This window comes from Rhineura floridana, chromosome 10, assembly GCF_030035675.1.
Source record: "Rhineura floridana isolate rRhiFlo1 chromosome 10, rRhiFlo1.hap2, whole genome shotgun sequence".
Taxonomy (NCBI): domain Eukaryota; kingdom Metazoa; phylum Chordata; class Lepidosauria; order Squamata; family Rhineuridae; genus Rhineura; species Rhineura floridana.
The window spans coordinates 58,319,087-58,334,139 of record NC_084489.1 but is presented as its reverse complement, the minus strand read 5'-3'; the positions used below and the strand labels follow the sequence as shown (position 1 = coordinate 58,334,139).

General features: G+C 40.4%; 1 protein-coding gene across 1 annotated transcript in view; it reads left to right on the top strand.

Moving 5' to 3' along the window:
• Positions 1-14,341, top strand: part of RSU1 (Ras suppressor protein 1) — a 107,692-nt gene extending 93,351 nt beyond the window's left edge. The window contains exon 9 of the mRNA XM_061586075.1: positions 13,857-14,341. Within this exon, the coding sequence (XP_061442059.1) occupies positions 13,857-13,959 (103 nt within the window). The 3' untranslated portion in view covers positions 13,960-14,341. The remainder of the gene's footprint in view (positions 1-13,856) is intronic.
• The last annotated feature ends 712 nt before the right edge of the window (positions 14,342-15,053 follow it).

The following is a 15,053-nucleotide window of genomic DNA, read 5'->3' as shown; positions in this document are numbered from 1 at the left end:
ATGAGCAGTAGAATGCTGGATGATTGGCTGAGCGTTTGAATGGCTGGGAGTATAAATGGAAGAATGACAGTTGAATCTGGGTGGATGTTGGGAGTGTGGAGAAAGAGGTGTTTGAGGGTGGAGGTCAGGAGTGTGGAGAAAGAGGGAGTTGGAGTTCTGATTAATAATAAGTCAAGTACAAAACAGGAATAGATGAAACCATACGCTTGTGAAACATTCTAAAACTAATCTTGTTATTTCTGATATTTAATAAATACTTATTTGGTTTACCAAAGGCCTGATCCTTGGCTGGGGGATAGCCATACCAGAAGGGAGGGCAAGGTAATTACCAAGGCTGAACAGAAACAGTATCTAATGGTGGCAGCGGTGAAGGGAGGAATAATAACAATTCAAGTATCCAGAGCAACCCAGAGTTGTATGCGTTATCTATAAAGATACAAGGGGGTTGTGAACAGCATAAGCATGCAGTTACAAAAGTAACCATCTAGAGAGAGACTCAGGCAAAGTCTCTGGGAGTATTGGTTATAGGACGTGACTGGTGGTGCTGCCTAGCAGGGGGATCTAGTGAGATCTGTGCTAGAGCGGAGTGAGAAACCATATAAAGGACAGTCCGGACTGGTGGTATCCCTGGTGGTGCCTAGTGAAAGGCAGTAGCCGCAAGCAGGTGGGAACCTGACAGGGAGAACCAGGGGAGGACGTCACAGGGACATGATAGATGTGTATAAAAATACGCATTGTGTGAAGAAAGTGGGCAGAGAATAATTTTTCTCCCTCCGTTATAGTTCTAGAACCTGAGGCCATCCAGTGAAGCTCAGTGTTGGAAGATTCAGGCAGGCAAAGGGAACTACTGCTTCACGCAGCGCATCATTAAACTATGAAGTTCACTAGCACAAATTGTAATTATGGCCACCAATTTGGATGACTTTAAAGGGGATTTAGACAAATTTGTGGAAGATAAGGGTGTCAACAGCTCCTAGTCATGATGGCTGTGTTCTGCCTCCAGTATCCAGAGCAGTATGCCTCCAAATACCAGTTGCTGGAAAACACAAGTGGGAAGAGTGCAGTTGTGCTCCTGTCCTGCTTGTGGGCTTCCTATAGACATCTGGTTAGCCACTGTGTGAACAGGATACTGGATTAGATGGACCTTTGGTCTGATCCAGCAGGTGTCTTATGTTCATATTCATGTAACACCAACATACACATTTAACTTAGTTCTAAATACAGGTGTTTTATTTGAAAATATATTGGCAGCCCAGAATGAAGACCTGATTGCTTTGCTGGAATAGCTTTACAACAGAATACATTAGAAATGTTTGATATGTTTAAGTGCCATGCCAGTGGATACTGAGAAGCAAATGTTTTGAACATTTAAAATTGTCTGCTATTTTATTTGTACAGCTAAAATTATCACATTTTTAAAAGGGATGACAACAAGATGCCTTTTGTGTTAGAGATGAGAATCCATAGGTAGAGATGACCATTCTGTAAGTAGCATGTGCATTTGCATAGAAGTAATTAAGAAAGTCCCTTTGGTTGAATGAATTCCAAATGCTGTCAAAGCCAATGTACAAGTTATTGTTAGATTGGGTTGTTTAGATTTTCAGTTATTCTAATAAAATTCCAAATTGAAAAAATTATAGTATGGTAGAAGTGAAAAATGTGTTGTGATTGGTTACATAAACAGTAAACTAATCTTAAAAGGGAATTAGCTACATTTTCTGCTTCTATACCTGATCATAAGAACTTGAGGTTATAAATGATATCACCTGGCCTGTCTTGCATCTGCTGTTCTCAGATTCCGTTGAAGCATCAGCCATCTGTACCCGTTTAATTAAATACAGAGTTTGAAATAGATGAAGCCAAATGATCAAAGGCATAAACAGCCCAACATTCCACAACATTCAAATTGTTGCTATGTGTTGGGAAATTGTCCTCCCTGTGCCCTGATCCAAAGCAGAGTTAATGAGTCCCATGGACTTATATGCCCTAAATAAACATATTTGTGATTGTAGCCCCCTTTCTCTGCTTTTTCTCTATATAAAAAACAGAGACTTTGTAAACTTTAGGGGGCAGTTTTGTAGCCTTGTGAACTTTCAGTATAAAATGACTTTATGTCACAGTAGCAGATGTGTGAACTCCCTTGGGAAGAAAAATTCACTGTATGCACCTTGCTTACAAAATGTAGCCTGTAAGCATTCAAGATGAGATAAAACACAAACTGATGTTGCTGAATGTCAGTGTGAATTGTAGTGTAGTAGTAAATATTTGAGCATCAATAGATAAAGTAGGAAAAACCAGAGCCAATTCATAAGTCGATGATGTTGTCACAAACTTTGCAGAATGAAGTTGTTTGACTGTTTTTCCCTGGTGATCTGGCTGCAGATGAAAATGACTTCTGCATTCAGATTTCATGCTTGGGTCTCCACTCCCTGTGATCATCAATCAGCAGATGGACGCATCAAGGATCTTTTTTGCAGGATTAGTTAAATATGTTGGCAGAAATATGAGAAACATCTGGTATTTCAGTTCATAGATTATTTTTTTACTCATAAGCACATATTCCTTTTACCTGAATATGGTTGTAGTTTCAACTCGTATTATTAATCAATATCCTGCATCAGGAGAACAGATATAAAACTCTTTTATGTACAAAAGCTTTCAGGGTTTACCGTCAGTAAACCACAGCAAGTGGTTTTCAAGCATTCAGCCAAGGGATTTGAATGGTAATATTTTTCAGTGACATTATAAATGAACAAATAAAATAGCCAGGTAAGGAGTGCCGTTGACCCAGTTTGAATGATCGCTCAAGACTTCGTAAACCATGGTTTATGAAGCTGAGGACAAGTGCTCAGCCCAATTTCTCCTTCCCGATCCTATCAGGCACTGGCTTTGGCACAAAAGTCCTGCCTTGTATTCAGGCATAATATCCTGTCCTGTCTGAACTTGGGAACCCTAGGAGTAATGAGGAGCAAAGTGTCAATGATAGGCTTGTGCACAGTAAACCATAAACAGTCACATGCCGTGACATCTGAACACCGCCACCAACATAATTTTTTGAGTCCACCATTTGCTTCATGCATAAGGATGGCACTCCATGGGAGCTCCCTTTGCTCTCACCTTCCTCTTTATGCATAGACTTGCCCTAGAGGAAGAAGGCTTGGGGAAAAAGCAAAGCCTTGCCACAAGGGTTGTACAAGCATTGTATTTTCCACCTCCCACTATTGTGAACTGCAGCATCTATTCTAGGGATGGAAAGATCTGTCAGTTTCGTGTTCTCTCACTTTCTCATTTTTCCAATCTTAAATTCAGTTCTCCCATTTCTGCAGCAATTTGCATTTTTTAAAAAAAAAATCTTATGAAAATTCTTCAGTATTTTAGTGTGAATTTCTCGTACTAAACACATTTTTGTGGGCAGTTTTTGACTCACGTACACATTTTTGCAAGCAATTTCTCCTGATACAATGCATTTTTGTATGTTATTTTCACTAATATATTCAGAGTTATGTACATTTTCCCTTGATACGTGCATTTCTTAAGCACTGGTTGGAGAACTGCATCACAAAATTTAGATAAGTGTGAATTTCAAAGGATGGCTGTGTTTTGATTCACATACTGTTTTGGAAAGTGCAAATTTGATTGATTTGGCTTTAAATGCAAACTGAAAAATTTCTCCCCCATCCCTAATCTACACACAATTTGAGACTCACGTAGAGAAAAGTAGGATGGGCTGGCACTGCAAGAGTCTTGAGTGTGCAAAACTCTAGGATAGATCATCCTGCCTTAGCCAGTAATATGATTATTCCTTCTAATTTTGACGTGTTGTGGTTCATTATCTTCTCATTAGGTTGTAGATGTAGCCCATAGAGACCTAAGACTATCTAAAAAGCTAAATATCAGAATGTGGTGTCACCTCTGGCACTGTCTCTTGTTTGCTTATTGCTCAGTTACATTTTAACACAATAACCTTAAGTAAGGAGGAGCTGATTATGTTTGGTGGTTATTCCCCAATCCCTTTGAAAAACAAAAAAGTCTAATGAGAAATAATGGCAAAGTATGTGTGCCGTAACTTATGATCTGTGTTCATTACAGTAAGTGACATTTTCACTGCAATTTTATTATAAAGATTATTGGAGGGCACAGAGTGAGGGTCACACCTGAATAGACTCTCAGATCAGTCTTGCTTCCATGGTGATGGGTTATGAAAAATTGCTAAGGCTCTTTGTAATATCTGTATTATTCCTTAATTAATTATGTGTTGCTTTGTTTTGAAAGTGCTGATGAATAAGTGGAGAAAGGACCCTCCTTGCAACCCCCATGCTGTTTTGACAAAAGCTTGCAGAAAACAAGCACCCTGACATTCCATAGCAGCAGAAGATAATAGGAACTCCTGCTGATTATCAAACTGTTCCTCACAAGCACAGTGGGGTTATCTCAAGCTTTTCCAAAATTTTGTTTTGTAAAATGTAAAAAATAAACATTGTGACATGCTATTTAAAAAGTGAATTTAAGATTGGATATGAGAATTACCAAGGGACCAGAGTCTAAATCTAATTACCCTTGCCTTTTACATTTTCAGTCTTGTAAAGATGCCGCCTGTCCCACGCTCTAGGCTTTCTACCATCATTTAATGCAGACCATGCAATCAGAGGAAGAGAGCAGCACTAAATCCTGCCAAACATATCACACAAAACTGGAATCCTCTTCTTTCAACTCTTGCCAGAAAGATATTGGTGCTATTTCTGCAACTGGTCTTATCCCTTATTTATTTATTTAACAAAATTTATATACCTCTTGATTGTAATAAAACCTCTAAGCGGTTTGCAAATATACTAAAATTATCAGTAAAAACAATTAAGAAGTAACTAAAAACATTTAAAATATAGTTAAAATTAACAATAAGCTAAAAAAGATTAAGACAAGTCAACATCTCCATGTCTGTGTAGGCTTACCTAAGCAGAAATGTTTTCAGCTATTTTTATTTTATTGCTGTCCCTTGCATAGAGTGTCCAGCCATGTTAATGGGCATGCCTACCAACTTTTATAGTTTGTTTGAGGGGAGTGTTAAACAAGGGGGTTGGCTCCAATAACATCTGAATTGGCTGTAAGTTAGAGTCAGTCTGGTGCAGCAGTTAAACTGTTGTGTTAGTCTCAGGTTAACACCTCTGTCATTTTATATGTCATTTATATGTCATGTTATATCACAGTCATTAACCACAATGGAGACAATAGTCAAGAAATCAGAAGAAGGCTAGGACTGGGGAGGGCAGCTATGACAACTAGAAAAGGTCCTCAAATGCAAAGATGCATCACAGAACACTAAAGTCAGGATCATTCAGACCACGATATTCCCAGTCTCTGTGTATGGATGTGAAAGTTGGACAGTGAAAAAGTGGGTAAGAAAATGAACTCATTTGAAATGTGGTGTTGGAGGAGAGCTTTGCGCATACCATGGAGTGCAAAAAAGACAAATACTTGGGTGTTAGAACAAATTAAACCAGAACTGTCACTAGAAGCTAAAATGATGAAGCTGAGGTTATTATACTTTGGACACCTAATGAGAAGACATGAATCACTAGAAAAGACAATAATGCTGGGAAAAACAGAAGGGAGTAGAAAAAGAGGAAGGCCAAACAAAAGATGGATTGATTCCATAAAGGAAGCCACAGACCTGAACTTACAAGATCTGAACAGGGTGGTTCATGACAGATGCTCTTGGATTCATAGGGTCGCCATAAGTTGTAATTGACTTGAAGGCACATAACAACAACAACACCTCTGCTCAGCTATAAAACCTTCTCAATAGCTTTTATTTTCTCTCAATCTAACCTACCTTATAAGGTTGTTATGAGGCTAAATCACCATCTAAGCTCTTTGAAGCGTAATGCAAATGGGATGGGGAATTGGATCCAATCAGTGGGCCAGATCCTTTTCTCCCTGACTCTCAATCACCTGATGTCAGGTGACCAGTTTTTGCCTGCACAATTTGAAATCAAACCCATGATGCTCTTTTAGCTAGCTGATTCTAGTGGTATATAGGGACAGCCCTCCAGAGGTGATTCGGATTGTTCTGGCCCCAAAGACAATTAAAGTTGGTTGGCCTAGCCTCATGTCCCCAAATAACCAAATGATTATTCCCATTTTGCTTCATGGGCATAACTACCTGGGGAATCAGGAGTTTTAAAAAACATTAGCCCTGCTCAAGCATTCAGAATAATGTGTGAGGGCTCAAAACTGGGTAGGGGTAAGGGGTACATGTACCAGCCCCACCCCCAATGTCCCCATCTCTCCTGACCTTTTACATGTTGAATACAAACGTCTCAAGGGAAAGTAAGGGCCCATCTGCATCTTAGATTTAAAGCAGTATTATACCATGTTAAGCAGTCAAGTCTTCCCCCAAAGAATCCTGGGAACTGTAGTTTGTGCAGGGTGCTGAGAGTTGTTAGGAGACCCCTGTTCCCCTCACAGAGCCGCAATTTCCAGAGTGATTTAACATTTGATCCCTTTTCCCAGAGAACTCTGGTAATTGTAGGTCTGTAAGGGGAATAGGATTTCCTAACAACTCTCAGCACCCTTAATCAACTAGACTTCCCAGGATTCTTTGGAGGAAGCCATGGCTGTTTAAAGTGGTATAATACTGCTTTAACAGCAAGGTGCAGATGGGGCCTGTATCCAGTGCAGTTAGATGCTGCCTGCAGGCTTTCTTGTTTAATACGTGAAAGGGAGGGAGAGGACGGTGCCGGGCTGTCACACAAAACATTTGTGTCCTGCACAGTCCTTTGCATGTTTCCGTGGAATCAGGTCCAGCTGTCTTATTGGGTTCAATGGGACTTATTAACTAGTTGGTTTAAAATAAAATAGAAACAGTTCAGTAGTTCTGTTTCTTAGCAGAGTATATATTTTGCAAAGCGGAATGAGAATTAACCAGCCCACCTTCCCCTCATACAGACTAGCTGAATAAAAACATCAGAGACAGTCTTCTTTGGTAAAAAGTATTAAGAATGTTTACTCACAACCTTTCATATGTTCAGGAAACATCAGCTCTAGCTTGCAGAGAAAAGATAGAAGTAGGTAGTAGATTTAGTCCATGATTGGATCGTCTGGCAGAGAAGCCTGTAGAGGCTTCTCTCTCCTGTGGCTTAAAAGAGAATTATGCTAATAAGAGAACAATATGTCTTAGCAAAGAAGAGGAAGAGAAGAAGGGAAATAACACCTATCAGTATGAAGGTACATCACTGTGAACAAGCATAGAGGGGTCCTCAAATTCTGGCTAGGACATCTCCCTATTAAAAACATGCACGCATGCTTATCCCAACATTAACTGGATCCAAAGGCCTTTCAAATCTTGCAAGTTTTAGGGATCCTTAAGATAGGCATACTAAGCAGCAACAGCACATGTGATGGGGCAGAGCCCCCCTTCTGACACCAGTGTTGCTGTTGCTTACCTGGACAGGATGGAGTAGGGTGGCAGCAAGGTTAGGGCCACATGGTTGCACCAACAGGAGCAAATTACACCAACAGGAATGCTGCTGCCAGTCCAGGGCTCCTCTTGGTGCAACCGAGTAGGGTTGCCAGGCTCAGGGCCTGAGACTGATCCTGTATCTTTAGGAGAAGAGAAAGTCAGCCAAGTGCAGGTGTTCTTGCCACACTGTAATGGGAAAAACCACAAGGTGGAATTCTTCCTTCCCCCTGCACAACTTTTAAAGATACAGAAGACCTCTTGGTTGCCAGGCCCAGCCTCCAAGAGGTCTTTTGTATCTTTCAAAGTTGTGCAGGGTGGGAAGGGAGAATTCCACCTTGTGGTTTTTCCCATTACAGGGTTGCAAAAACACTTGCACTTGGCTGACTTTCTCTTCTCCTAAAGATACAGGATCAGTCTCAGGGATTGAACCTGGCAACCCTAGGCTTAACCATCCAGTGAAAAATCAATGCATTTTCCCAAAGAGATGTATTGAAATCTGGCTGAAGTCTCCTGTTTCTAATATGACATCTTGCATCACCAATTTCATAATTTAAAGAAAATGCTTCATCATCCAGTTTTGCATTCATCATTAGTAGACTGTCTAATCCAAAATTAGCTGAAACTAAATTATACACAAACATATAGAATATTTTCCTCATGTCCACCAAATCTATTTGTGCAAATGTTATGCATGTTCCCTGTTTCTCTTCACCCCGCTCACTTCAGAAAGCATAGCTTTGGCCTACTGATTTTTGTTGTGCTTAGCAAAAGGACTTAACTGGGGGCAGAATTACTTTCAAAATATTTTCACATTTTCTAGCCCCCTTAATAGCCCTTGTTAAAGTGATAAACCTTAATAAAAGGATTTATAGCTTCAGTGTCTGAGGTTTCCAAGCCTCTTGATTTATGCTTTAAATTGTAGCATTTAGCACTTTGTTCTTTAATTTAGACAGATCACCTATTTTCTTAAATGCTTAAGTAATGTACCGAGCTGCAGTTATTGATTCTCTCTGCATTTATTACAAAGGAGGCTGTATTTGCTCTTTCCTCTTGGGAATCCCCCTCCTGAACTGCATGCTTGCTAGTGACAGCTTAGACCCCTGATACATAACCAAAGACCTTGCCTAATATCCCTGCAACTGCACAGGGAATTTTTATTAAGTAAAGGCATCATTAAAGTGGACAGAATGATGAAGTTTAATGAGCATCTTTCTTCCTTATTGTTAGTTTTGCTGCTGCAGCCAGAGTGCTCTCATTTGTTACCCTCAATGGGGCAGAGTAGAGATTGCAGCGAGCTCTTTGGCTGGTTGGGTACATTTTTAAAAAAAGATTTGCATATTACATATGCTTGTGTTTGTTGGAAAGAGTGTATTTATAACCCAACTCTATAGCAAATAAAAGAAAAACCCAGAAAATCTTATTATGGAGGGTGGTTTTTTTAAAATGTATTTTCAGACTGACATTAACTCCTCTAGAAAACTATTTGCCCTTTTCCTTAATGAGGAATCTGCACACAATACTGCAGGTCTGCATGTACTGTTGTTTAGAAAGACTGTGCCATTTATCAGTTACGATTATAGCGCCAACAACTTTCTAGTTGCCACGCAGGATAATTACAGGTGTCTGAAAGACATGAAATCTTGGTTTTATACTATGATCTCATTATTGCTCCGCAGAAATTCGCACGGAGCATCCCATTTAAAAATTAACATCTCTGTACCAACTGGCTCTTGTGAAGAGAGTGATTTGCAAGCTAGCATTTTAACTTGGTCTTATATCATCAACAGCTAATGTGTGAGCATGCAAAAGAGGTAGCAAGAAGGACAAATTGAATCTTCTTTGAGATTACCCCATTGCTGACACTTTTAATACAAAATATTCAGACAGCCACACTGCATGCTACAAATTCTGATTCTTGCATGCATATATATCAAAGTAAATCAGAAGATAAAACTATCAGCCATGCCTAGCTCTATGTGTGTACTTTTGGCCTTGGCACACACACTCAGGGGTCAAGCAGTACAACCAATATAATTGTATCCAATGCCCTGTAAGTGGGTGCCTACGCAAAAAACCTTTATAATCCTTACCTATCTTGTAAAATAGCCTGTTACTGCAAATCGTTAATGAATTATAGTTATCATTGTGATTATACCTATGAGTCTAGAACATAATCGTAATTTGCTTTCAGTTTTTTTTAAATGTAGCAAGCAATGAATAGATGATGGTAATGTTACAAAAGGGCAAGACTTTAAATACTGGTCTGCCTATTATGGCCCCCAATTCCCAGGTTTGCCGATCAGGAATTAGAGACGAGACCTATTATGTTTCAAGCGTTTGCCTTTATTCCTTTGCAAAGGGAGAGATCACCATAAAGTGGGCTCTCCCTACAAAACAGACAACTATCACATTTATAGGCTTGTTATGCATCACATACATAATCATCAAAGCATCACAGTATCAAAGTGCATTGCTAATCAGAATAAATGTTTTAGCTGGGCTGTTTCCCATGGCTCACTTCCCTGTTCCCATCCCAAGTTCCTCTATCCTTGACTTTTCCTCCTGCAAGCTATGTGGGAGAAAATGTCTCAAATGCTAAGAAAGCATAAAAGCATCTTTGCAGACATTAAGCATATGTTCCATTTTGCACACATGTGGCCTGATTATCACAATTCCCCCTCAGATACTTTCTTATTCCAATAAAGTATCTCTTTTACTCCTCAATAGTGGCATACAGGACCTGATTATCACAGTAATACTAATGATAATTTTTATGGTAACATTTGCTGGGAAGACCAGATGTTTGGAGTTCATCCATTCCTTTGAAGTGCTAACTTTCCAACCCTAACCCCACCTACCTGGGAGTAAGCCCCATTGAATTCAGCAGGAATTGCTTCTGAGTAGATGTGATTGGGATTGCTCTGCAATAGCATTAGAAAAATGCTATGAAGTGGGAGTTTGGAGACAGAAGCCATAGTTCAGTGAGAACTGTACCAATGTTACTTTGGCTTCCAAGGCCTAAATCCATTCAGGCCAATAAAAGGTTGCACTTAACATCTTTATTAAAATGTTCTCAAACTGTATGGCATGATACATGCTTCTTTTTAATCTCCTGCACCTCCCTGGATTAGCAACCTCACTGCATAAACCAGCTCCTGATCCTGTGACTCTATGCCACTGCCCATCTTCCCATGTACTCACACATATGCCATTTCTCTCCATAGCACTTGCCTTCTCTGGGGATATGTTGTGGGAGTCATGGTAATGGCCCAGCAACAAAATGGAGAACCCACCAAGATGGATAATACACAGAGGATGGCCCTTTGAGATGGGTGGCCCACCATCACATTCCTTCAACCAGAGTCCCATCAAAACCTGCTACCAGGGTGATTGAATGAATCATCCATATGGAATCTTTGAAGCTGCCTTATACTGAGTCAGGTCATTGATCCATCTAGCTCAGTATTGGCTATACCACTGATGGGGAAACCTGTGGGCCTTCAGATGCTGGACTCCATGAACACCCATCAGCCCCAGCCAGCATGGCCAGTGGTCAGTGATGATGGGAATTATAGTCTGTGACGTCCTTCCCTGGCACCACCTGTGAAGCTCTCACTTGTGGCTACCAGCAGACAGGATCGTCAGGTTTATTCTTACCCTTTACAGCACTAGCACCAATCTCAAAAGATCCCACTGCTAGGCAGCACCACCCGACACTCTGTAACCCTTTTAGCCGATAGACTGTGCCTAGTCTCTGCCTGGCTATTCCGATACCTTGTGTCAATGGGTATAGGTAATTTGTAACCCCCCCTGCAGACCCTTGACTCTGAAGCATACAGCCCTGGGTTTCTCTGTGGGACTGGATACACTTTCCTCCGATCCGCCGCTGCCACCATTCCATACAAACTGTTCAGCCTTTGTTACTTTGCTATTCCCCCTGGTATGTGTATCCCAGCTGAAGGAATCAGGCTTTTATTTAACCAAGAAATATTTATTAAGAATTAGAAATAACAAGATTATTTAATTACTTTGTTGACAAGCTTATGGTTTCGTATATGTTCTGACATGTACTTTACTTCTCATTAATTGCCTCAGAACTCCGACTCACTCTCAACAACACCCACCTCCAAACACCACCAAATCCTCTCTTTCACCTCTCCCAACCTCCAACATCCACCACCCTGATTCAACTGTCATTCTTCCATTTATACTCCCAGCCATTCAAACGCTCAGCCAATCATCCAGCATTCTACTGCTCATGTACTCCCCCTCCTCTTTCACTCCACACGCCATATGTCTTCTATATAACCAGCACTTACCATATTTACAATATAAGCAGGAACATCACATAGTCCAACAACATTTGGAGGGCCACAGTCTCCCCATCCCTTGTATGCACTGACTGGCAAAAGCTCTCAAGGCTTTCAGGCAGAGGTCTCTCCCAGCACTACCTGGAGAAGCTTGAGCTTGAGCCAGGGATTATTTTTGCATGCAATGCATGTGCCCTACCACCAAGTCACAGCCCCTCCTCAACTCTCCTATTTCTAGAATTTGACTCTTCAGCCTTTTAAAAAGAATAGAGAACCATTCATTCTGAAGGCTGGGTGTCAGGCTTGGTTGAAAACATGCTTGTATACAACAGGTACCGATTATCTCTTGAGCTGTTACCATCTTTTCTGTCTGAGGCCACTTTGAAAACCGGAAAGTTTAGGGATGTCTTTCCTTTCTTGATGCCCAGAGCAGCCTCCAAAAGTCCCTTTGTCAACAGAGCAAATTTACATTTGTATCCTGTTTGTCTAGAAGGCTTTTAATTTTTCTTTAAGTAGGAATTACTCATAAATTATCCATTAATTGCTCTCTGGCGTTCAGTGTAAATCCTCTCAGCCTTAAGAGTCTATTTAGCTTTCCTGTGAGTGCCAGCAATCTTAATTGTAGGATACTTCGTCAACATTTAATCAGGGGTCTGTATTAATGTGGCATTGATGTGTTGGTAGCTCTCTTGCAACAATCCATCATGTATGAGCAGGCAGAGAAGACTCTGACACGGTTGCTCTGTGTCACTTAATCAAGCCCACGAGTATTCTGGTTAGGCAGTAGGTTCATTTTCTGTTACATTGGCATTCCATCTTGGCAGTTCAACCCAATTTTTGTCAATGTCTCCAAGGTTAAGAATTTAAGGAGCCTGTGTCTCCCCACCCCCCAAACTGCTGTGTAAAACTCTTATGCCTTATGTAGCAGGAATTTCAAAGCCTACAGAACTGAGTCACTGAGGTAGTAACAAAAATCAATAAAATAAGCAGAATATGCACAATACAAACACTGGTGGCCCATGGTTTTGCAATAATATCCCATCTTAGAGCAGGGATAGCCAACGCGGTGCCCTCCAGATGTTGTTAGACTCCAAAATACCATCACCTCCATCCAACATTGCCAATGGTCAGGGATGATAAAAGTTGGACTGTCAACAACTCCCAAGTGCACCACATTGGCTACCCTGTTCTTAAAAGGTGGGAGTTAACATTACAGAACAGACCCTGACACTCATTTCCAAGTTCAGCCAAGCAGCCTCATTTATCAGCGCAGGAATAAACCCTTCCAAAGCGTTATTTGGGCATCTAGCAATTTGTTGGCATGGGCCCCAATGATTGATGAACACTATGAACAGCCACCACGTGTCCACAGTTTCCCATTTTCATCATACACGCACCCCTACACAATCTGTTCTGCTTTAATTTCTCTGACAATGTCAGATGCCGCATCTTTCCCCATCACCCTTCCATCATGAAGGACTGTACATAACATTGCGAGAGAAGTTGCTGCCTGAATGGCAATGCCAGCAGGGCAGTGATGCTTTGGGGGAGCTGAAGCCTAGACATTCGCTCAGAGTAATTTAATCATTGGCTAATTTACAGCAGACATAGTAGCATTGGCTAGAACATCTAGGACCAAGGTGAAACCATTCAAACTTGCTTGTTATTTTTGCTACTGCCAGGAGGTATAATGTTGCTACATTTATAATGTTGAAATGTTTTTGTATGCTGTTACATTTACTGTGTGTTGCTGTTTTTTATTGCAGTTATTATGAAATTGTTCTTGCAGTTGTTGATTTTGTGATGTATTGTTCTCATTGCTGTAAGCCGCTTTGAGCATATTTGTGTGTGTGTGTGTGGAAAGGCAGCATACAAATAAATTGATGAAGATGGTGATGAATGAGCCCACCAGTGATGGGCTATCTGCAATACAGATTACAAACGGAGGGTGGAATGGGTGTCCAGAACTGATATGTTTTAATAAAAAGAAGCTCTTGCTTTCTTAGAGGCAGTATTGTACATGACACACTTGAAACCCTGAGTTCCATGATGGTACCAAAAATGCTTCTTTTGTTATTTCTTTCTAGCCTTTATGGCAGGCACATGCAGGCTAACCCTGAACCACCAAAGAAGAACAACGACAAGTCCAAGAAGATCAGCCGGAAGCCTTTAGCTGCCAAGAACAAATAAAGCATTTGTATAAGCCATTCCTCTTATTTTATTTTATGCATGTCTGTTTGTTTGTTTGTTTGTTTGTTTGTTTGTTTGTTTACTGGTTATTTGCCAGAAGAAATTGTTGTTTTATAAAATGAGAGCAAGACTACCTTTTTATATCTACAGCTACTCACAAAGTATAAACTGCATTGTTTAAGTAATCCACTCTTATAATTATTACCACTTACTGCTTAAATCGTTTAATCTACTGTAAACCACTTTATTAACTCTGAAATCATGTATGAGATGTACTTTTGGCTTAACTAATTCACCCAGCTGAGTACACTTTCTTTCAGCACCAGGCCATGTGTAATTCATATTTTATGTAATACTCCAAATTTGTTAATAAAACCATTTTTGTACCATATGCTGCCATTGTCTCTCTTTTCCTTCTCTTCCCTCCTCTGGATTTTGTGGATTTTTCTTTCTTTCCAAGGAAGTAGTTTGTTATGTGACATACATCTTTCTAAGTGCATTTTTTTAAAGTATTTTTTTCTGAGTGGGCAAACACAGTTTAAAGGAGACATATGAAGCTGTTTTATGTTGAGCCATTGGTCCATCTAGATGGGGACCCTGTGGCCCTCCAGATGCTGTTGGGACTTCCAACTATCATCAGCCACAACCATCAGGGTCAATGGTCAGGAATGATGTGAATTGTAGCCCAACAACGTCTGGAGGACCACAGGTTCCCCATCCTTGATGCAGACCAGTACAATCTTGTTTGACTGGCAATAGCTCTCCAAGCTCTTGGGTGGAAGCCTTTCCCAGCATTGCTGCATGAAAGATTTTAACTGGTGAAATTAGAGATTGAATCTGGGACCTTCTGCATATAAGGCAATGTACTCTACCACTGACATACTAAGGCTTACACCTATGCTCACTATAATTACTTAGGCTCAACTAGTTGGTGGCTTCAACTTCTCTTGTTGAATGTCATTACAGTTTACAGCTTGGATGCATGGTTAAGCAATAAATATAAATTAAACTTTCTAAATCCATATTAATGTCATCAATAGCAATCAACTAGCTGGTACATGACTCCAGAAAAGTTGTCAAAAATGTATAGTAAT